At 43.8% G+C, this 23,995-nt stretch overlaps 1 protein-coding gene across 5 annotated transcripts; it reads left to right on the top strand.

Annotated features, from left to right (window-relative positions):
- The first annotated feature begins 3,330 nt into the window (after window positions 1-3,330).
- SPOP (speckle type BTB/POZ protein) lies at window positions 3,331-23,713 on the top strand. 5 transcript variants are annotated; one of them, XM_088443584.1, is made up of 11 exons: window positions 3,331-3,517; window positions 4,650-4,740; window positions 7,801-7,931; window positions 8,123-8,244; window positions 8,801-8,952; window positions 9,033-9,160; window positions 11,047-11,224; window positions 14,611-14,666; window positions 17,422-17,544; window positions 22,331-22,473; window positions 22,600-23,713. In XM_088443584.1, exons 3-11 carry the CDS (start codon window positions 7,854-7,856, stop codon window positions 22,742-22,744), a joined length of 1,125 nt encoding a protein of 374 aa, XP_088299710.1. In that variant the 5' UTR covers window positions 3,331-3,517; window positions 4,650-4,740; window positions 7,801-7,853; the 3' UTR covers window positions 22,745-23,713. The 5 variants fall into 5 exon arrangements, with proteins under 5 accessions (XP_088299710.1, XP_088299707.1, XP_088299708.1 ...); XM_088443581.1 differs by having other exon boundaries at window positions 4,645-4,740; XM_088443582.1 differs by lacking the exon at window positions 3,331-3,517 and adding an exon at window positions 3,637-4,036 and having other exon boundaries at window positions 4,645-4,740; window positions 7,783-7,931.
- The last annotated feature ends 282 nt before the right edge of the window (window positions 23,714-23,995 follow it).

Genomic DNA, 23,995 nt, shown 5'->3' with positions numbered 1-23,995 from the left:
TATTACTTAACAAGAGGGCTACCGCAGAGAAATCACACATTATTCCTGCAGTCCCATTTCACCTTTTACCACCAGCTCCGTAAATTTGAGTTACAGCACCTTGTGCCGGCTACGTTCCCATCAGTCACAATGTCATGCCACCCCCCGTGGCAGGGTCACAAGCGACTGGAACAACAGCGCTGTCCGAAGCATCCTCAGGATGCTCTGGGGGATGATATGGCTGCAGTCTGCAGTTTGGAGTGTCCAGAAGACGCTCTGGGCGGCACTGCATCTGTGCTTCTGGCTGCAGGGCACCGCTCCAGGCACCTTGTTAGCCAGATACAGGGACTGTGGATGGTCGGCTGTGCCACCCACAGAACGCTGCGCTCTGTGCGGCGGCACCGTTCGCCCATAGCTAGTTATGGCTCTGTTTACCACAGTCCCCATAGGATGCTTTGGGGACTGCAAAATGGCTCAATTTAACAAGCGACATAAGCTATTCTTTATATGCTAGGTAGGTAATACCATCTTGAGATGTTGTTACATTATAATCATTAGTGGCAAACCTGCAAAGTAAAATTACAATGAGCATGACTGAGCAACTATGCTGGCAGTCTTGCGCAGCCAGTAAAGGAGAAAACACCTCAGGATAGCAGCGAGGCTCCAAGAAGAACCCCAGATAAATATCTGATGGCCAGTTTGATTTTAACTGAACAAAGGCAGCCCAAATGAGTAATACTCACGGAATTGATTTCTATCACATCTGTCCACTATGACTGCTTGGTCAAGCCTCCTAATTATGACAATTTTCTATTTATATTTTTCCCTAACCCATAAGTGGCCCGTGGACTGTGAATTGTGTATGCTAGGTGTGCATGCTTTTCCAATGCGGATGACTAATGGAAAACAGCAAATCCCAGAAGACCCTGTCTGACAGGGTATGCTGAGATTTGAAGTCCCCAGCAGTTAGAGAACTATAGCTTGCCTTTGCATGGTTTAACCAGCAGTTTAGGATGAGTTTAACATTTACTAATCCAAGCAAGTTCTGGTAGCCAGTAACTTCTTAAGTATGCCGGTGCTTGTCAAACTACAGGTGCAAGCAAACCTGTGGATGCCAGACCATGCTGGTGCTTGGAGAAATACAAACACCAGCATCCACTCTCATCCTAACTTGTTGCTACATGCTCCCTCCTCCCTGTCTTTCCCATCTGTATCATGCCTGTCTGTCTACCCCTCCCCTTGAGGATGTAAGCTCTTGCGAGCAGGGCCCTCTACCCTCTTGTGCTTCTCCTTACTTTATTTTCATCTACTTCTTGCTCACCACTAGGACACCTAACACTTGATTGCTTATGCTCTGTTGCTTATTTGGGTGTTATGGCCACCAATGTATCAATGTATATTATCCATGTCCTTTTCCTTCATTGTATTGTATTGTACTATAAGTCACTTTTTTGGTTATGTACTTTGTAAGGTGCTGCAGAACACTTGTGGTGCCATTTAAATAAATGATAATAATAATAATCCACATGTTAAGCTGCCCATCCACTACTAGATGCAGGGACGATGGCACAATTACGACATCATAATCGTGCCGTCGTCCCCCTAAGGGTGAAGTGCATACACTGAACATTCAGTGTATACAGATCAATCAACCCCGAACATGGCAACCTGACGGCGGTTGTCAGGTTGACCGCCATGTTCGGGCGATGATAGATGTTAAAAACGACCAGCGGGCGCGCGCATCGCTGGTCGTGTTTAACATTTTATTGCCTGATTTGCGGACGATTTGCAAGCGATTGCACGATAACGAAGTTGTTATAGTGCAATCGCCTGTCAAAATCGCCTAGTGGATGGGCAGCATTAGTTCCACACAGTAAATAAAATAAATAGAAAACAAAAATTAACTTTTAATCACTTGCTTGGCGTGGTCGCATGAGCAGGGCTTTCCCTGATACAGTCGAATCTGATGTGACCAAGGCCCTCATTCAGACCCACTCGCAGCCGCTCACAAGGTCTGTGGGCGTGTTTTTTTTCTCCGGCCGCTCGCAAAACTGTTTGATAATTGCGACCATCGGCCTTGCGACTAGACCCTGTGGTAGGGTCACGGCTTCCGCAAGGCCGAGTGGACTTTCTTCTCTAATAGAGCAGGAAGTCCACTACTGACATCAGTTGCGATGTCAGTAGGTCCTCCCACAAATGCCAGGCGTTCCTAAGGGAACGCCTGCGTTTGGCCAACCACCCCCCCCCTACAAAATGGGGCGAGCTGTCACTCACCATCAACAGCCACCCCGTCGTGTAGCGAGCCCCGTAGCGACTGAACTTCAGTCACTGGCGGGGCTCGCACATGCGCACACTGGACGCGGCGCATACGCAGATCACAAACATCGAGCCACTTGCGAGCAGCTCTGAATCAGGCCCCATGTCAGAAACGGCCACTGGTGGCTGCTAAAAACATTCTGGAAGCCTCTGAGCTCAGAAGACAGTGCTTCTACAGGAAGACAATCTTCCTGCAGGCTGAGCTCAGGGCAGCAGCGGGCAGCTTTTAATGGCCACACAGACTGTCATCCTAACAGGTTCCCTGCCACATGTACATGCATACACACCAGTATATTTTGGAGTGTGGATGGATGCATGCATGGAGAGAATACACAATCTCCAAACAGGGCTTTGACCATTGCCCAAATAGTTAGGCCTACATAATTTAATTAAAAGAAAAAAGACAATTTTGGAAACAAAATATTTTCTAGTTCAGTGTTTAAATATAGGTGATGACAGTAACCATGATCAGCACATATGTTTATACTAGGGCTCAAGTAGCCACAAGAAATACCCTCACCTACTCAAAATAGGATGCACCTTATGTGGGCATGCTGTTGCTGTAAATATGTTACTCTTGCAGGCATAGGGGGCCTTAAATGCAAATCAAGCTCAACTCGAAATTCCACATTAGAGGCTATTTGAGTAATTGTAAATGATGTAAATTATTTTCTTTTTTAGTTTATTGTAATTACTATCACTTTAATATTGAGTAACATTTGTAATGTTTAATTTTAAATTGATTACAAACTACATATATAATTGTATTAATTTGGAAATTTATTATTTAGTGAACTTCATATTAAACTTGATTTCCCTTTGTTTCAGACATTAATTTCAAGTGATTAATAAATGAATGGGAGGAAAGGAGCTGAACTGCAAAAAATAAATAAAATTGTGTAATTGTGTTACTTCCATCTTAAGGTAATGTAGCAAAGGGCTACAAAATTACATTTAAAAACTTCCACTTTTGATGGAGGAAATCTGAGCAGAACAGTTTTAGAGTTCGCGCATGCGCAGTTGCCTCGTGCATACTACGGGATTCGTGCGCACTGACGTCACCGGCGCCCGGCCTGGGAACGTTCTATTACGGGGTGTAGCCGAGCGGCCTCTGGGAGGTGGATGTTTCATCGCCGTTTGTGCTGTATTGTGCAGCTGATGCTATTACTGGACGGTTGGTCTGGTCCGTAACCAGGAGATGGAGCCGTGAGTTGCATAACCGGTAGGTGTATCCTAAAATAGTATAGTGTTATTGCGCATGCGCGACTGATACCCTGTTGGCTGCACGGCGCATGTCAGCTGACGGCTCACAATGCGCCTGCGTCGACTCAACCAGAATCCGGTTTGCGGCTGCGTAGCGTCTAGTGTCCCTGTACGGCGGAAAGAGCACGGACTGTCTGCGCATGAGCGATACCGCCTCTGGGCCGACGCATGCGCTGTGCAGCTCTGCAGGGTTTCTCTCTTGCCATATAGTGAGCCTTCCTGTGCCCCCATATGCTGCCACATTATGATCTGCTCTGCATGTTAGGGTGACAGGGGCGCTAAGGCGTAGCTCCCTAGGGAGTGGTGGCAGCGACCCGGGGTATTGGTTCCGCGTATCTCGAGGGGGAGGAAATAGGGGCCCCTGGGAACCTGAGGGGGAGGGGCTACGAACCAGGAACTGACAGCTGAATAACACTTGGAATGAATATTTCCTGTAGTTGAGTGGTGATCAGTATTCTGTAATACTGTCAAAACAGAGGTATAGTGTGTAATTAGCATGTGTTATTTGTTGTGTACAGGGACTGAGTGTTTGTGTATGTGCCTGTACATTGTTTTATACTGTGCACACATAGTAACAGCCATCTCTTTTCTCTATATAACACAGTTGTGGGGTGTAAATGATGTATGATTATGATGCAGGGCTAGACTTTCTGTTATGTAACTTTTTATTGGCTACGGCCTTTTGTTAACTCTTGGTGCTAGTTATTTTAGATTTGACTACTTAGTGACTCTTTACACACTAACATCCTGTGAATTATGAGGGTTGCATGGCAACGGCCCCAATTCCAGCAGCATATAAGCTTTGACCCGTTGTTTTAGATAATTGCCATCATTTTCGCTAGTTTGCTAAAAAGTGAATACCTGATTTGTTAAAGCACATTCAATTTGATGTCACCATTTTACTAAAGAGCATTTGCTTGTTAATGCACACTGTTGATTAATTTGGAATCCAGAAGCACTGTATGATGTCACTAGTTCCATTACATTCTTTTAGTGGTTAAACAGATATATGCACTTATTTAAAAAAACAAAAACAACAAACTCTTCGGTTACTTGTATGTGATCTTTAATTTCTGTCCCTCTAAGGATAGGATATCTGAAATCGTGTATCGGAATTATATCACCCGTCGTTGTACAACTGCTGATATTGTGACTGTTTTGAGTTTCCCACTGTATCGACAGGTGAGTTTAAGGGTGGTTTAGGGCAGGGATGGACAAATAATTTAACATTTAAGAACCAGTCGTTCAAATCTGAGAGCCAGCAAGTTCTTTTAAGAGAAGATGAGCACCCATCAGAATCTGGGTTAGGGCATTTTCTTTAATGTGCATGGGATAAACTACACAATGTTTTTGGGTGCTGGTGTAACCGGACCCCAGATGTAAGCAAGGATTTATTCACTTTGTGTTTGTTTTATGTGTACACTGCACAGGCATGCTAATCCAGAAATATTGGTGGCTTTTAGATTCATGGACTCCTATGGTCACAGCGCCTTCCCATTCATGTCTCAACTTGGGGCAAAGTTCAGCATTATGAGATACCCAAAGGAGAGACCATATAATGACATATAATCACATTAAAATGCCAATTATGCATGTACTGCATGGAAACTACTTTACAGATGTACAAAGTGAACAATCCCTTCAGACCATTATTATTATTATTATTTATTTTTTTTGTGCTTGGATTCTTTTCACTTTTTTTTTTTTCTAAAGATAGATACAGCAAAAATAAATGACACTCCTCAGAAGTGAAGGAAAACCTGATACGAGAAAATTGACAAAAATAACAAAATATAAAGTGAAATAAGCCCAAGTACTTGTTGGCAGTGTTGTGGTTAGACTAAATTTAGGACATTATGAACCAATCGCAGGAGTAACGTTTTACTTTAATTGCTATTCAGTTGTTTTGGAATTTGTTCAGTCTTGTAATATTTATTATCCACAGATCTTTACAGAGAATATTTGGCCATTCACATCAGTCCCAGCCCCAGTGGAGCAATCTATATTCCCTACCACATGTACACACATAAACACTAGGGTTATTTTTTGTGGAGCCAATTAACCTACCAGTAGGAGGAAACTGGAGTACCACGCAAACATGGGAAGAATATGCAAACTCCACACAGATAGGGCCATGTTGTGAATAGGGATGTGCAGGCTCGGATAGGTTCGAGTTTGCACGTGGAGTTCGGATTTTTCCCTCCAAAAAAACGGAACTCAGAACGAGGCAAAACGTCATCTTACATGGACGAACATCATCATTCCTGGACAAAAGACAAGGAATGATGATGTTCGTCCATGTAAGATGACGTTTTGCCTCGTTCTGAGTTCCGTTTTTTTGGAGGGAAAAATCCGAACTCCACGTGCAAACTCGAACCTATCCGAGCCTGCACATCCCTAGTTGTGAATGGAACGCAAGACCTCAGTGCAGTGAGGCAGTAATGCTAACCATTACAACAACTGTGAAATAGCATGGAAAGGATGTAGAGAGATAGGGAGAAGAGAAAATAAGAGTCAGCCGTATATTAACAATTTGCTTAATCAGATACAGATTCTGTTTCCAGAAGCCAGAGACAGGGACGGGAATCGAACCCGATTCCCCTGAAACTGCTTGGGAGAGATGAAGGGCCAGACTTTGTATCGTAAGGGATGGTCGCTCATCACACAACACATAGCAGAGTCATCTATAAATATGGTGCTTTCAAGCTGTACACACAGTGGTATCTGGTCTCTTCCAAACTTCCCACTACCTACCCTATAACAGCTAATGTGTTGGAAGGTGTGTAGTGGAGTCGGCATCTAGCTACACAGGAATCCCACCGGCCGCATGGCCGGCGGTTCGATTCCCGGCATTGGCAGGCCGACAAAAGCAGAGTTCCCGGCAGCAGAAGCCCAACAGCGCTGGAAATCCTGATCGTCGCTAAGCTAAGTATAAACTAACCTAACCCTCCTTAGGGGTGCCTAACCCTTACTCCCCCCTTCCCCGCTGCCTAAACCTAAGTCCCCCAGGGGGGTGCCTAACCCTCACTCCCCCTAACCCTCTAGGGGGGGTGCCTAACCCTGAGTCCCTCCCGGGTGCCCTAAATCTAACCCTCCCCAGGCGGCTGTCCGCTCGCGGCGCCCGGTGTCGGGGAAATGTCAGGCGTGTACATCTAGACGCCCGCCATTTCACCCTTGCCGGGATATGAAAGTCGGGAAGCCGGCTGTCGGTATTAAGGCAGCCGGTTTCCCGATTGTATACCGTTTCAAGGACACTGTGATACAGTAGGGAGATGATCCAGTGGCTGCCTTCAGAATACATACAATTTAACCTGAGTTTAGATGGATCCACTAATTTGTAGGTACTGTAACTGGAGTGCTGGCGAAATGTCATATGTCTCACACAGGCTGATAGTGAATTTAGAGCAGATATTCTCATAAAATTTAAGAATCTGCTGAGTCCTTCTATGATGCAGAGGGAAGCATATTTAGTATTATTACCCCAGGAATGAGTATATGCCTCCATATTGAGGTGAGAGTAAATGGTTATTCAGTGAGTTTATGTACTTTGAATTTGTCACACTATCCAAGGCAAGTTTTACAGTTGGCATAGAGCAGGGGTAGCCAACCTCGGCCCTCAAGAGCTACTAACAGTTCACGTTTTCCAGATCACCTAGCTAGTGTACAGGTGTATTAATTACTCACTAACACATTTGAAAAGATCCACAGGTGGAGCTAATTATTTCACTTGTGATTCTCTGGGGAGACCTGTAAAAGATGCACTGTTGGCAGCTCACGAGGACCAAGGTTGGCTACACCTGGCATAGAGTATGTCAAGATTGGTTAGTAACATTTGAGGAGCCATGGTAGTAAATTTCATGTACCCTCTGGAATAGGGGCACCCTCTATAGTGTTTATTCTAGCACCCTGCACCTGTCACAAACTGTGCAGTTCCTCTTTCCTGCCTGGAGTGTCACACTCTGGTCTGGTGCTTCTAGCACACGCAGCTGCTAGAAGCCACCCCAGGCAGGAAAGAGGACCTGCATGGGTTGTGACAGGTGCAGGGTGCTAGAATGAACACTACTCTAAGTATACACATTTCTTTGATTCCTTAGTTGGCATGCCAGGAGATTATAATGTATACATATTAATTATGGGCAGGACAAGCCATTTCACTATGTTTTTTGCTGCATTGTTTGTGTTATATATTAGGTTAGTAGGTTTCCATGCACTGACTTTTTTAAGGTGGTGTTTTCCTGTCAGGAGAAGGCCCCTTGGGCTCCTTCCTCCGCCTCGCTAAAGCTGTCAAACTGGCGATGTCGCGAGTGCCAAGTCCCCCTCCCCCGGCTGAGATGTCCAGTGGTCCTGTGGCTGAAAGCTGGTGTTACACACAGGTAAGATACCGTGTAACGTCAAGGACATGATGGAATAAAATAAGACTGTTACATTTGCTGTATATTTTAAAAATCACTTCACTGATATTTAAAATACACAGCAAGTGTAGCTCTTATTTTGTTAATAAATATGCTGAAGTTTTGGAATGGGTCTTTTTTTATTTTTCATTTTATTTTATTTTTCATCACAGATAAAGGTTGTGAAATTTTCATACATGTGGACAATCAACAATTTCAGCTTCTGTCGTGAGGAAATGGGCGAGGTGATAAAGAGCTCTACCTTCTCCTCGGGAGCCAATGATAAACTGAAATGGTAAGTAGCTGTTTTCCACAGAGTTGCTGTACCGTGGACATTTGTCAATTGAAGTAATATTCTAGGGCTGGGCTGTCTGGTGAGTAAAAGTCATATATAGACCTCTAAAGCTGGGTACACCCTATACGATGTGTGTACCCAGTGACTGGGTGACACAATGCACGAATACTTTGTGTGCCGTACACACTACATGATCCGGTGTACTACGGTGCAATATATCATTACATGCAGCTGCATGGTTTTCATTTCATTGTCCAATCTGTCGTGCAGAACAGCATATGGGACTATGCGATGAATGGCCATCGTGAACGACGGGTCGGGCGTACACACTGCACGATCCGTATGATATCGTTCCAATCCGCAACGGAATGATATATCGTATGAAGCATAGTATAGTGTGTACCCAGCTTTCAACTCTCTTAATGCTTGAAACCACCTACAGAATGTTCAACATTGTTACATGACCTTTATTTTACATTACATTTTAATAAAGTTTGACTCCTACCATAAAAAAAAGTTGAACAACAATATTTCTGGATTTTCTCATTACCTCCAGGTGCCTGCGAGTAAATCCTAAAGGATTGGATGAAGAGAGCAAGGATTATTTGTCGCTCTACCTGCTTCTGGTCAGTTGTCCAAAGAGTGAGGTGCGCGCTAAATTCAAATTCTCCATCCTCAATGCCAAAGGGGAAGAGACTAAGGCAATGGGTATGTAGTCTAGATGTTTCTCTAAGCTTTCATCATCAACTGTCCGTTATTTTAATATGCTTTTATGTCTTGTCTTTTAGAGAGTCAGCGGGCATACCGCTTTGTACAGGGAAAGGACTGGGGCTTTAAGAAATTCATCCGCAGGGATTTTCTGCTTGATGAGGCTAATGGGCTGCTCCCAGATGACAAGCTGACACTGTTCTGTGAGGTATGCACACATACAGTAACACTTGGTTGCTTTGCTCTATTTCTTATCTGGGTGTTATGGTTGCGAATGCAGCAATGTATATGCAATCGTGTGTGGATTCAAATGTATGTGACTGTATCTCTTGCATAGATTTTTTTTTTTTTCTCTTCCTGTATAGTCTGTATTGGTCAGTGAAGCATAGTTTATGGTATATATCTGGCCTGGTTTTTGCTCCAACTCAGGGCGGGTTATCTCCTTTGATCGGCAGGCCAATTGAGTCAGTTGTAGCCTGTCTTAATCAAGGGATACCACTCCTTATATTCAGTCTAGGGGCAGCTGGGGCTGTTTGCAGCTGGGGTTAAATGCACAAAGTGTGATTACATAACAGTTAATCAAACAGTTGAACAAACATTGACCAACATCTAAGGTAATTTCAGATTAAGATACTGATTACTTTAAAATATGTCTAAAAAAAAACAAACCTAAAACTCACCATGTACTACACATTTCTTTTTTTCAGCTCCCTCCTTTGTATTTTCTCTAAGGATATAACATCCCTAACTCTCCCTGCATCTCCCCTCTCTGGACACACTGCCGCCCTATTGAGTCACTCACCTCCTCTAAAAACTAATGAGCTTTCTTTTCATCAAAAATTGACAATTACAGCCTCATTGTGTCACTATAAAAATTTTTTTACACACCTACAACTATATCTACTTCTCCATCCTTCTGCTTTTATTATCTGGTGACATATCACCAAATCCAGGCCCCACACACGGACAGCGGATATACTATGGAATAAATATCCTGCAAACCTCACATGTCTCCCATCACCCTCCAAATCAATAAATGTGCCTTATAGAATTCACACTTGATCACAACTTATTATTTTACATCTGAACATCTCTTTACAATAACTACTTTTACCAATTTCTACATTTACCTGAGACTGCTGGTTTATACGTTAACCAAACTCTCTAATTAGCCCTTCATGAAGTGGCTTTAGCTACCCGTCAGACTTCACGTAAACTGATATAACAGCCATGGCTTTCCACAGACACCTACAAAAACTGCCTCTTAAAGTAGAATGTCAGTGGCATAAATCTTAATTCAAATGACTTCCACACATACTGTAAAATAGGAATCCACCCATCTGTCATCCTAACCCTCTGTCCAATGCTCACTGTCTACCCCATCCGTGTCACCCCTGTCTGTTTTCCCATCCCCTCTAGAATGTAAGCTCTCACGAGCAGGGCCCTCTTTCCTCTTGTGCTTATCCTTTCTTTACTTATATTATCTGCTCTATACTCAAAGCACCTAACCCGTGACTTTTGCCATCCTGCTTCTGTTGCAGCAGTGTTTATATACCATGTACTTGTCGTGTAGTGTCTTAAACTGTATGACACTGTTTTCTTGTTCTGTTAAACTGTTTATGTACTATGTCTATGTACTATGTTTGTGCACTATGTTTATGTACTATGTAAGGCGCTGCGGAACCCTTGTGGCGCCATATAAATAAAGGATAATAATAATAATAATTATCCATGTCCTGTCCTGTATTGTATTGTTTTGTATTGTACTGTAAGTCACTGGTCAACCTATTTGTTTATGTACTTTGTAAGGCGCTGCGGAACACTTGTGGCGCCATATAAATAAATTATGTTAATAATAATACAAAAAGTCCCATAATTACCTGCATAGAAAAGCGTAATTGAAGTGTTCCAACGCCGAACAATAGTGCTTATTTATAGGCCACATAGGAAAAATATGGTTAAAAAATGACACTGTTGGTTTCTCTGCATTTGCAGGATATTCATCGGAGTGTATAACCTGTAATAACTGAGAAACTATTGCCGACTTTACTTTTTAAAATTTTATTTTAACATGGTTATGTTTCTTCTTTCCAGGTTAGTGTCGTCCAGGACTCTGTGAACATTTCCGGCCAGAATACAATGAACATGGTCAAAGTACCAGAATGTCGCCTAGCCGATGAACTTGGAGGACTGTGGGAGAATTCGCGTTTCACCGACTGCTGCCTGTGCGTGGCCGGACAGGAGTTCCAGGCACACAAAGCCATCCTTGCAGGTCTGCTAAAAAGAGACCTTTCTTATTGTTTTTGGTGTTAGCTCATATGGTAGGGAATTCTCTGTGCTCTGACAGTTTACTTGCTGTTTATTTGTAAAACCATTTTCCACCTTCATAATTGTAATTATGATTGTTTGTACATGCTCTTCTGCAGCGTTTATCATATGAATTGCTTTTCGTTTCAGGCTTCCTCTGTATTATTTATTTATTTATGCTTTTTACCATTTTTGTAGAAAGCATCACGCACTTATTTTCATTGATTTGGAATTTGTCTTATTCCAGGGCAAAAAAAATAAATCATTCTGCCTATTATAGATTACTAGATTACAAGGCAGAGAATGAAGATTTATAAAACAATGAAAACTGACGAGTACGTTTTTATTTTGATCAAAATGGCGGCTGGATCCACTTTGTTCTGGAAATATTTAATTTTGCGTATAATTTGCCAATGATATCTTTCAGCATCACAAATCACTGTGTTTGTTTATAGCTGACAGCTTAATACTGCTGCTGCTCAAGCCTGGTTATCTCAAATGAACTACTATCTGGCTTTAAAAATGGCAACTTAGGTATGTTATGTTGAAAGTACCTCCCCGCCAGATGTGAATCAGGATTGGTGGTCATTTTGCACCCAGTTTATTGCCAGTTATGCTTAAATCACCTTATTGGCCATCCAATTTGCAGAGTATATGAGTACATTATGGGTTAAAGTCATGTTTGTGCCCAATTAGTCTGCATAAAGTACATGTGTTATGGCATCCACAATACTTTCTCTAGTGTCACATTTTTCTGTTTGCTTGGATGATATCCTTTAATGTAAATCTACACAGTGCTAAATTATTCCATGATTTTGTTGAGTGCTAGATGAACTGGTGGAACTGCCAGCACTACTTTGGGTCCAGTGCTTTGTGCTTCCTTTAAATTACAATATAAAATATACAAATGTCTCCCATTGTTTATTGCAGGTAATTAATTATAAGCCTACTTTGAAAAGTTGTCAGTTTTGACACAGGAAGGGTGTAGTTTGTGAAAAGGACCCAAGGCTACTATATTTGTAAGAATGGAAAATAACAAAATACATGGTGGTTAAGGTGGAAAGATCAGATTTTTGTTGTGTTTGCTATTGAACGTTGATTCAAGGAAGTTATCTGGTTGCCATTTATAAGGTTTACAGAACTTGTGTTTCTACCTGTTGTGAAATTAAACTGACTGTTGTTCCCTATCTCTCTCTCTCTCTCTCTCTCTCTCTCTCTCTCCCTCTCCCTCTCCCTCTCCCTCTCCCTCTCCCTCTCCCTCTCCCTCTCCCTCTCCCTCTCCCTCTCCCTCTCCCTCTCCCTCTCCCTCTCTCCCTCTCTCCCTCTCTCCCTCTCTCCCTCTCTCCCTCTCTCCCTCTCTCCCTCTCCCTCTCTCCCTCTCTCCCCACCCGCAGTGGTCCATAATAGCTAGATTTCCTGGAGGCCTTTTCATGTATCATGAAATGACCACAAACTATTTTTGTTTCTTGGTTTGTTGAGGTAACCTGAAATGTGTTCCATAAACCACAATGAAATGGTGCTTCCCGATGGCTAAATAATCATGAAAGCAGTGCATTTGCAAAGCAAAGCTATAACATTGGCATAGTGTTACATGCAAAACCAGTTTTCAAAATGTTCAGTCGCTGTATTCTTCACTGATGTATGACTTCCTAAAGGGGGAGGAAAGTACACTTTAGCCCGACTTGTGCATCTTATCAGAGTCTAAATCAGAGGCTAGGGATTGTAGTGAATGTGCCAGGACTCTGCAAAGTTTGTTTGCTAGTTCTGTTTTTTTAAAAACATGTATTTCTTCAGACATGTCTAACATTTCCTGCAAGACAAGTACTGACAATGCAGACTGGTTAAGGGGGTAGTGCATTAAATGCATTTTCTTATCTTGGGTATGGCAGAGCCAGACTTTGACTGGCTCCTCCGTTACATACGAAATAAAAAAAAAAAAAATTATATAAATATAAAATCTCTTAGTAGTACTTATGGATAGATTTAGCATTAGACATAGCGTTTCTTGAGGCTCTTTCTTGTACTGCATGAATTCCAAACATCCTTTTTTTTTTTTGTACAAGCTCCTTGCCCCTGCCAAGCATTTCCTTTTATAAGCTGGTATATATTGGGTAATTAAGCCGGTAGCAGCATAATTATTGGCACTACTAGCTAGCTTAGCAATGGCTACTGGCTCACAGCAGCCATTGGTGCGACATAGCTGACAGCAATGCTCAGTGATTGTGTGCGCACATGGGAACAGCTGCATTCCAGCTGTTAATGTAAAAATAATAAGTTTGCAGACCTTACCATTTAGCTTAGTGTTGTTTTATTTGTCCCATTATCTCGTTCCTAATGCTGGGTACACACAGATATATCTGCAGATCGAGTGATAATGGTTGTACACACTGAACAACCATCATCTATGTTCAGTGTGTAGGAGGGGGCGGGTCCCGCTGACCGGGGGGTGGGTCTGCAGACTGCCCGGTCACACTTGGCGATGGACAGATATGTCTGCAGACATATCTGTCCATCGGCTGTGCCAATGCGATATGTCTGTGAACGACGTCGTTCAAGGACCTGTCGCGGGTACACACTGGCCGATGGGCAGCAGATATATTGGCCGATCAATTGATCGGCCAATATATCTGTAAGTGTGTACACAGCTCAACTGCTCCCATCAATCTTGTTTGTCTGACTTATGTGAGATTATTCTCACACAATACAATAGCCTAGGGAGACGGTTTGATATCATTTGTGTTAAGTAATGATTTTCTAGTCCATGGCATGGGCCAGGGTTGAGACCGAGCAGAAAAGGCACAGACAAGTTTGCAGATAGCATGCACATAGAGATTATAGAAAACTATTGTGAGTATGTGTCCATCGGTGGCACTGTTACATTGTAGCGTAATGTTGACAGCCATTCTGAATAATAAAGATTTCTGCAAAATATCTTTTACACAAAATATGGTACATTCCTCTGTAAAACAGATTTGCTATGGTGGAGAAAGCAAACTAAAAAATAGTGTAGAGCTGCATTTATGAAATGGGTGTGGGGGAAAGAAAAAGCAGCCAGTTATCTGATTATGGCCATGGATTCCAAATGAGGGAACCAATAATTCAGCTGCCTTGGATCACAGCCAATGAAAGTCTTCAGTCTGGCTTCACACAGACAACTAATAAGAATCATCAATTTGGCTTCAGGCAAAGCATCAGCCTTCTGTTTTCTTAATATAGATATACACAGATGCGGTTGGCCAAGTAGAAATGCACCTATGTTAATTAGCTTAGTCAGTGAATTGACTGTGTAATGGATTATGATGCGTATTAGATCATTTTGTGCTTTTTTTTTTGTTTGTTTTTCCTCACTAGCCCGATCTCCAGTGTTCAGTGCAATGTTTGAGCATGAGATGGAAGAGAGTAAGAAGGTACAATAATTATATTTCAATATTGTTGTTTATTTCTTATTAACAATCTGTTATTGGCATTCGACTTGGTTTAACTTTAAAGTGTACCTCTCTGTGGGCTTAACCAATATTTATGCGCCATGCCTTCATATTGTCCCTGCTTTGTAGCAACTTCTCATAATTATTTGTTTAGGCCACAAAGCTGGCTCTGCTATGTGCTACAGGTCCAATTCCAGCACTTATGGTTTTTGTTTTGTTTACTGCATTTATTCTTATCAAGAAAAGTTCAGCGATATAATTGTGCTTAGTAGTGTTTCTATCATCATTGTTTATATAGGTCACATCTAACCACATGGGCCCTGATGCTGAGGTGGTAGTAAATAGGTGTAAATGACAAAAAAAATGTGTGTGTGTGTATCTATATATATATATATATATATATGTGTGTGTGTGTGTGTGCCAAATTGTGTATTTTTTCACATATCTGAGGATGCATCTGGGGCTGCATGGTCAGCATATACATCTAGTTTACGCAGAGTGGTCACCTGTGTTTATTTGCGCATGCTGTATAGCGACTGCAAACACTACTCTGAACAACTGTATATGTACACAGTGTTCTCCCCAGAATTTTTTTCCAGCCGGGTGGCATCAAAAAGTAGCCGGGTGGGGGCCTTCGCAATTATGCGCGCGCCGGGAAAAGGGGGTATCTCCCTTACCAATCCAGCCCGACAGGTCTCGGGCTGCTCCCCCACTGGCTCTCAGACAAAAATTCCCATTATGCAGTGCCCCCAGTATTTGTGCCCTTTATACAGTGCCCCCTGTAGTTTTCCCCTTTATGCATTGCCCCCTGTAGTTTAGCTTTGCCCTTGTGCAGTGCCCCCAGGCTGAAGTAGTGCTCCCAGGCTGGCCCCTAATGTAGTACCCCCAGGCTTAAATAGTGTCCCTTATGCAGTACCCCCAGGTTTAAATAGTGTCCCTTATGCAGTGCCCCCAGGCTGGTCCCTAATGCAGTGCCCCCAGGCTTAAATAGTGCCCCTTAGGCAATGCCCCCAGACTGGTCCTTGCCCCAGCCCAGAACTTACCTTTACTTGCTCGCCGCTCGCGCTCCCACTCCCGTTGCCACACTCTGACTGGATCTAACTACTTCCAGCAGGCGCACGGGGCAGGCTCCTCCACGTCGCGGATGACGTCACCCACGCAGTGCATCACTGCGAACGCTTGGCTCTGAAGCGATCAGAGGTTTCTTTAGCCTCCGGTCACTTCAGAGGCCAGCGTTCCACAGCAGGGGTCGGCGGGGAAAGTGCCGGGCGGCAGGCTGTTTCTGCCGGGCGATGTGCCCGCAGAAAACAGCCTGGGGAGAACACTGTGTACATAATTGCTGGTCTGAATATGATGCTTTTGCGTGAACACGTCCTTATTGAATTTTGCCTATATGAGAAAGCTCCTTTCCACTCCTGTCTCCAATCGTAAAGGTGCCCATCCACTAGACGATTAAGTTGACCGATTGAATCGTTCATAAATCGTTTGCAAAAATGACTAAAACGACCAGCGATGCGCGCTCCCGCTTGTCGTTTAGACATCTATCATTGGAAAAACATGCTGGACAACCTGACGATAACGTCAGGTTCAGCATGTTTGCAGATGGTTGATGTGCCTACAGTGAACGACTGCTCGTTCAGTGTAGGCACATCACAGACTGACAAACGACTGCACGATTACAATGTCGTAATTGTGCAGTCGTTTTGAGGTCTGCTAGTGGATTGGCAGCTTTAGGCTTGTTTGTCCAAAATGCATTCCACTCTCCATTTGTGTCTGTTTCATTTATGGGCATGCACAGTGGGAAGATACACCACGCTGATTGGCTTAGCGCCTAATTCAGAGATGTACATTCAGGAACACCCATCTCCGATAGTTAGGGGTCTGCGCCTGCGCATGACCCCTTCTGCTCATGTGCAGAATGGGTCCTGTGATCTCGCTCGCAGACCGCCCAAGCCGCAGCATGATTGACGGGCTGCGGCGTTTACGGGGTGGAGAGGGGGCATGCCTTTTTGCCTTTCCCAGAAACAGAGGCGCGTTGCCTCCATTTTCCGTTAGGGAAGAGGCCAGGGTCTGCGTCGGCAGATGCAGATTCCTGGTCTCCTGCGTGACCAGGCACTGGGCAGGTTGCGGGAAGCTTTAGCTTTAAGCCTTTCCAACTTAGACCCCAATTCTGCACTTTTTTCGCCTGCTATAGACGAGAGAAAAATTATCCCCGTTTTTTTACATTGAATTTTCGCACTGGCGAAAAGTCAATGAAATTGAATATGGGGATATTGGAAATAGGCGATAATTACTTTTCGCATCAAATGGAATACTGCCCCTAGTCGCAATGGTGCTCCCAGGCTCTGACGTCGGTCGCAGTGTTGGGGTCGCAAATGCATCAAGGAGGCATCTGACACCACCTTCTGCATTTGCATCTGAGATGGACAGATTTGCACAGCCTCTTGTGTGCAGCTCTGCAAATCTGTCCATCTCTGATTCGGGTCCTTAGTCACGCTGCATCAACCTCATAGTGATCAATAGTGTTGCACATATTTAGTTCCATTTTGACTTCAGCAGAAAGCACAATAAGGATTCAGATGGCTCCATTGCATTACTGCATGGCAGAAATGGAGGCAAAGGAAAATATAATTGACAAAAATAAAGTATAGTTCTCATTCAGTTGATTTGAAGTATAGTATGCATTCGCTCTATAGACTTGATGTTCAGTATTGTTACGATGAGTTTTTCATTCTAGAATCGCGTGGAGATAAAAGATGTGGAACCGGATGTCTTCAAGGAAATGATGTGTTTTATCTACACTGGGAAGGCATCCAACCTTGACAAGATGGCTGATGATCTTCTTGCTGCTGCAGACAAGGTACCATTGTTGTCTAACAGACCAAGATAAAGGTTACAAACCAATCTACCGTATATACTCGAGTATAAGTCGACCCGAATATAAGCCGATGTACCTAATTTTACCACAAAAAACGGGGAAAACTTTTTGACTCGAGTATAAGCCTAGGGTGGGAAATGCAGCAGCTACTGGTAGTTATCCCCCCTGGTACTGCCCCCAGTAGTTATCCCCCCCCTGGTACTGTCCCCAGTAGTAATATCCCCCCCTGGTACTGTCCCCAGTAGTAATATCCCCCCCTGGTACTGTCCCCAGTAGTAATATCCCCCCCTGGTAGTGCCCCCAGTAGTAATCACCCCCTGGTAGTGCCCCCAATAGTAATACCCCCTGGTACTGCCCCCAGTAGTAATATTCCCCCCCTGGTACTGCCCCCAGTAGTAATATTCCCCCCCTGGTACTGCCCCCAGTAGTAATATTCCCCCCCCTGGTACTGCCCCCAGTAGTAATATTCCCCCCCCTGGTACTGCCCCCAGTAGTAATATTCCCCCCCTGGTACTGCCCCCAGTAGTAATATTCCCCCCCCTGGTACTGCCCCCAGTAGTAATATTCCCCCCCTGGTACTGCCCCCAGTAGTAATATTCCCCCCCTGGTACTGCCCCCAGTAGTAATATTCCCCCCCTGGTACTGCCCCCAGTAGTAATATATTCCCCCCCTGGTACTGCCCCCAGTAGTAATATATTCCCCCCCTGGTACTGCCCCCAGTAGTAATATATTCCCCCCCTGGTACTGCCCCCAGTAGTAATATATTCCCCCCCTGGTACTGCCCCCAGTAGTAATATATTCCCCCCCTGGTACTGCCCCCAGTAGTAATATTCCCCCCCTGGTACTGCCCCCAGTAGTAATATTCCCCCCCTGGTAGTGCCCCCAGTAGTAATATTCCCCCTCTGGTAGTGCCCCCAGTAGTAATACCCCCTGATACTGCCCCCAGTAGTAATCCCCTTCCTGGTACTGCCCCAGTAGTAATATATTCCCCCCCTGGTACTGCCCCCAGTAGTAATATATTCCCCCCCTGGTACTGCCCCCAGTAGTAATATTCCCCCCCTGGTACTGCCCCCAGTAGTAATATTCCCCCCCTGGTAGTGCCCCCAGTAGTAATATTCCCCCTCTGGTAGTGCCCCCAGTAGTAATACCCCCTGATACTGCCCCCAGTAGTAATCCCCTTCCTGGTACTGCCCCAGTAGTAATCCCCCCCCTCCCGGTACTGCCCCCAGTAGTAATATTCCCCCTCTGGTAGTAATCTTACCCCCATGGTAGTGCCCCCAGTATTAATCCCCCCCTGGTGGTGCCCCCAGTAGAGAGAGATGTAATAAAAACAAACAAAAAAAAAAAAAACACTTACCTGAAACCCCGCTCCTGGTCCCGACGCTGGTACTGGCTCCTCTGGCCGCTTTGCATTATGGGAGAGATGTCGTCATGACGACTTCTCTCCCATTACCCACTGCGGGAGCCGGAAGATGGCTCCCTCAGTGGGAGCAGCAGCAGCCGATGAGAGTCTGACAGACTCTCATCGGCTGCTGATTACAACAAACACACAGCTGCCGGCTTCGACATGACTCGAGTATAAGCCGAGTGGGGTGCTTTTCCAACACCAAAAATGTGCTGAAAAACTTGGCTTATACTCGAGTATATACGGTAAATATGGTGTTTTTTAAAGGGCCTATTTAATAATGTGCTGTAAACTGTAGCAGCTTTTAATAGGGTATGCAGTCGGGAAGCCGGCGGACCTAATCCCGACAGCCGGCTTCCCGACTGCTTTATCCCGGCGAGGGTTAAATGACAGGTGTCTAAATGTACACCCCTGTCATTTTACCGATGCCGGGAGACCGGCGCCTGGCATCCCGATCGAAGTGATGCCGAGCGCGGACAGCCGCGGGAGGGGGAGGGTTAGGCTTAGGGCTCCCGGGGGGGATTTAGGGTTAGGCTAGGGGAAGGGAGCGTTAGGGTTAGGCACCACGGGGGAGACTTAGGGTCAGGCACCCCCCTGGGGGACTTAGGTTTAGGCGGCGGGGAAGGGGGGGTTAGATTTAGGCACTGGGGGGCAAGGTTAGGGTTAGGCACCCCCAAGGAGGGTTAGGGGAAGAAATTAGGTTAGTGAATAATTACCTTAGAGACGATCGGGATTTTCACCCATGTCGGGCAGCCGCTGTCGGGATTCCAACTTCCGGACTTGAGTCCGGCGGTAAATCGCACCAATTCCTTTTAGTCCAGTGTAGAAAGACTAATGAAATCTGATCTTATCTGCCTGGTTGTTATGGGTTACAGCTGATTATGTCTAACATTATGGTCTTAAATGGCAGCACCAATAAATAGAAGTCCCCTAATAGAATTTGAAGTAAGAAGAATTCTGATACTTAAAATAGAAATCCTTCCTGAAATTTCCTGCTGAAAGATGTAAAACACACTGCTACTTGCGATTTAATAGCGTATAAGAGCTGTCCCTATGTAGCAACCTCTGCAGATATGGAAACAAGCTGTGCAGCATCGGTAGTTTTTTATTTATTTTTTTAAGCAGCAATGAAAACAGTCTGCCAAACACAATCTTGCTACTTTCAGCAGTAAATTTTAGACCCAAATCCTATGTCAAGCAACTTTGTGTTCGCTTCTCGTTTATTAAGTCTCTGCAATCCATGAATGTACAGTTGAGGTTATTTATCAGGCTTTTTTACATTCACACCAAAGTACATTGGTTTTTCTTAGTTAGGCGGGTAATTTATATATTCACACTTAATTGATGCCTTGGTTTTTATCGCCATTAATGTATCTGCTGAATGACTATTCGTAGCACTGACTGTCACATGTTGTAATGTATCCCTAGTTGATAGAATACAGTAGACAAGTGGAAAAAATGTAGAGTACTTAAGTGGTCTACATGCAACAGAATATTGGCATGTATATCTTACTTTAATGTCTAGTTGATTGATCCTATGGCACAGAGTAATAACGTGAGAGGTATTCTGTCACAGCATTATAAATAAGGAGGGATCGTAAAAGGGAATATATTTCAGTAGCAAACAGGTTTGTCAGCCGTGTCAATAAAGCAACAAAGTTGTTGTAATTACAGCTGTATGAGGAAAAGATTTCCAGCAGCCTTAAGTAAGCCACAGGGACATGGTGTAGGCGCTGTAAAGCGGATATATACGGAGAGGCAGTGATTAAATTGAACTAGACAAACCTTTTTCTTGTGTGCACTAACTGTGTATGTCTGAGGTTGCCAGGAAAATCCATCCCCACAGAACACCAGTAGCCACACATGTATAATCATACATGACAGGCATTGCTCTTATTTTGTAAACCAAACACAAAGCATTGTTCACTATGTCACTTAAGGTGCCCACACACACAGCGATTTTTTTTTTATTTTCCCCCGATCTGGCCGATTCTGACACATTGGAACGACAGATCGGGTAAAAAATTTCCAAATGGTGAGTCCCCACTCACGATCACGATGCGATGCGTGCCCCCGCAGGTCGCGCATCGCATCTTCAGATCTGTCGTGCAGTACGGCAGATCTGACAATCTAGGAAACAATGCACAGTAAAAAAGTCTGGCTGCAGGAGATCATATGAAGATTGGACAGCATATCTTTTGCTGATCGTGTGCTGAGCTGCCGGGGAGAGTTTCAAGGGAAATTGGACACATCATCGGATCGTGAGTACATCGGTATGTGTGTGGGTACCTTTAAGTTCCCCATGATCAACTTTGCAAACATGCCTATTCTGATAATTACTCTTGTTTTAATATTTTGATACTTGTTAATGTTAACTTAGATCAGTCACCAATGTACATTAGGATGTAGTGTAAGCCGTTTTCTAGAGTGCAGCATTCAATAGTGCCTCAGTAATATCGCTGGCTTCCTGTGAAGTGGTAGGCAATAGTATACTGTGGGGGCGAAAGGGACGTTGTACCCTGATCATGTAGATCTAAGCTATTTTGTATCAAGTTCCTTTGGAGTGAACTGCATTACTACATTCAGATAAAATGCCATGCTGGCCAGAGGATCTATGCTAGCCGCACTACCAAGTAGCAATGGTTAGAGTACTTGCCTGGGATTACTAAGAAATAGCGTTTAATAAATGACTATACATAAAATAAAAGTGTTGCTAATACAAATCATGTAGGAGTTCCCAAACCAGGTACGAATTGGGATGTCTGAGCATAAGCTATTCTGTTAGCATTATTTTGCATAAAATGAATGGTAAAACCGCCTGGCACCATTATGCTTTAATGATATGCCTACCAGGAAGTCTACTGTGTCCACAACCAGTTCTGATTAGCATCTGAAACATTTATATTATTTATTTGTGAATACTATTCGCTCATATTCTATATAAAAACTGTTTCATTTGAGGTGTAGTGGTCCTTTACACATGGCATGTTTTATTTGTGCAACTACAATGTATTGTTTTTCTATATTATAAGTTTGAAATGTGGTTAAAAGAGATGCCTCCTTTACAAAGCCATGAAGTTATTTTGTTTGGTGATAAATCAGATGTCTTTCTTCCATTTTCTAACTGCAGCTTAAAAATTAGCAGAATCTTCTAGCTTGCTATTGGTTTTCATAAATGTCCTTTAGTATAGTCCTACTTATTACTGACTTATGCCGCACTACTTTGAGTTTCACTATTAATTAGTTCTAAATATAATCATGTTTTCCCTGTTAGTGCATTTGATAATATTGAGAAGCCGTCGCCAATGCATTTCCTTCATATAAATTCTTTGTAAGCCATTTTGCTTTTGCTTGTGTCTACAGTATGCTCTAGAGCGTCTGAAGGTGATGTGTGAGGAAGCTCTATGTAGTAACTTGTCAGTGGAAAACGCAGCAGAGATTCTGATTTTGGCTGATTTGCACAGTGCCGACCAGCTGAAAACACAGGCCGTTGACTTCATCAACTAGTAAGTGTGTTTTAAAGATGTGTTTGAAGAACTGGGAAGGGCTTGTACTGTATTGCCATTGTTTCTAGAATATTCTTCTTGCAATTCATTTGTACTTACACATTTCCCCTGCTCTCTCTCCCCCAGCCACGCTTCTGATGTCATGGAAACTTCAGGATGGAAGTCTATGGTGGTATCACACCCACACCTGGTAGCAGAAGCATACCGTTCCCTGGCCTCTGCCCAGTGCCCTTTTTTGGGTCCACCTCGCAAGCGCCTGAAGCAATCCTAATAAAGTTATACAGATCGGTCACTCTCTCCTGTTCCTCATCGCATGAGAGACGCTTGTTATGGAGGGGGTGAGAGCAGAGGTTTCTATCTTTACCTCCCCCACGTTGTGTGTGTTGCCACCCAACTCTCCTTTGCCACGTGGCCAGACTGAGCCTTTTGTCTCCCGTATCCTGTGAGGAGCAGGGAGCATAATAGACTTGCATTTTCCCTGACGGAACTTTATCTTAATTTATAGGGGCGGAAAGCAGTTTCCGTTCACCTGAAGGACTCTGGAGAGCAGACGTTTAAGGGCTGAGAAATTTCCACAGCTGCCCTCCGGCCTCGTTTCTTTTTCCCTGGACAGTGTGGAGGCTACACTTGTGTTTATACTCTCTGGGATGCATTTTTTCTTTTATTTTGTGTTCCCTTGTATTCTCCTCTCTCTTATTTCCATTATTGCTCTTCTTTATTTTCCATTCCTCCCACCAACATAAAATGGTTGTTTTCATAAATTGTATTGCTGACATTGTGAAACTGGTTTTGCCGCTGGATGCAGCCTCTTATAGGAGGTCCTATTCCTCTCCCATATGTGACATATTGTTATTAGATCTGATTATTAGTTCAGATGGATCCTGTAACTTCAGCCAATAAAATGTATAATGTTACTTCATTTTGGCTGACATAGGTATTGGTTAAATAAACTTAGACGGTTACCAGATAAGAAGGTGCTGTCTTGACCTTTGTGAGTGGTAATGAATCACTTTCTCCCATACAGTTGCTGCATCCAGCTTTCAGGACCATTTTTTATTTGACATATAACATTGTTCCCTAGTAATTTTATATTCTCACAATATTCTGTTTTACTTTGACAGTGACCTTGCCCTCCTGTACTTGCAGAAGCTACTTTGTCATTGTGAGGCTCAGCCATTGATGCTTCAAAGCCAGTAGATTTATTTTGTTTTTGGAGATTATAAATAATTCCTATTTTGTATTGTGTGTCACAATCCTTTAAACACATTCCATTTTACAAGAGTGCTATTGAATTAGTTATGCCTGTTGTTAGGTCATCTTGCTACTTCTGGGGACGCTGGCATAACTCTGGTGCAAAAGGCCCATCCCAGACTAGGGGCCTGATTCAGCAAGGATTGCAGTTGCTTATACGCACACAATCGGCCAATTGTGTACTGCACATGCAGCGCAGTGCACATGCGGGAACTGGTTGCTCCGATCGGGACAGCGATCGCAGAGGCTACGCAGACCCATCTCAGTGTGA

This window comes from Taudactylus pleione, unplaced genomic scaffold (genome assembly GCF_031769625.1).
Source record: "Taudactylus pleione unplaced genomic scaffold, aTauple2 ptg000331l, whole genome shotgun sequence".
Lineage (NCBI taxonomy): Eukaryota > Metazoa > Chordata > Amphibia > Anura > Myobatrachidae > Taudactylus > Taudactylus pleione.
Note: the sequence above shows the minus strand (reverse complement) of the source record. Positions and strands in the feature narration are given on the sequence as shown.

Excerpts from the sequence above, each read along its gene's own strand:
- SPOP (XM_088443584.1), top strand. The coding sequence starts at position 7,854 with ATGTCGCGAGTGCCAAGTCCCCCTCCCCCGGCTGAGATGTCCAGTGGT. Across the intron at positions 8,953-9,032 it reads GGAAGAGACTAAGGCAATGG|AGAGTCAGCGGGCATACCGC; the intron begins GTATGTAGTCTA and ends CTTGTCTTTTAG. Across the intron at positions 22,474-22,599 it reads GCCGTTGACTTCATCAACTA|CCACGCTTCTGATGTCATGG; the intron begins GTAAGTGTGTTT and ends TCTCTCCCCCAG.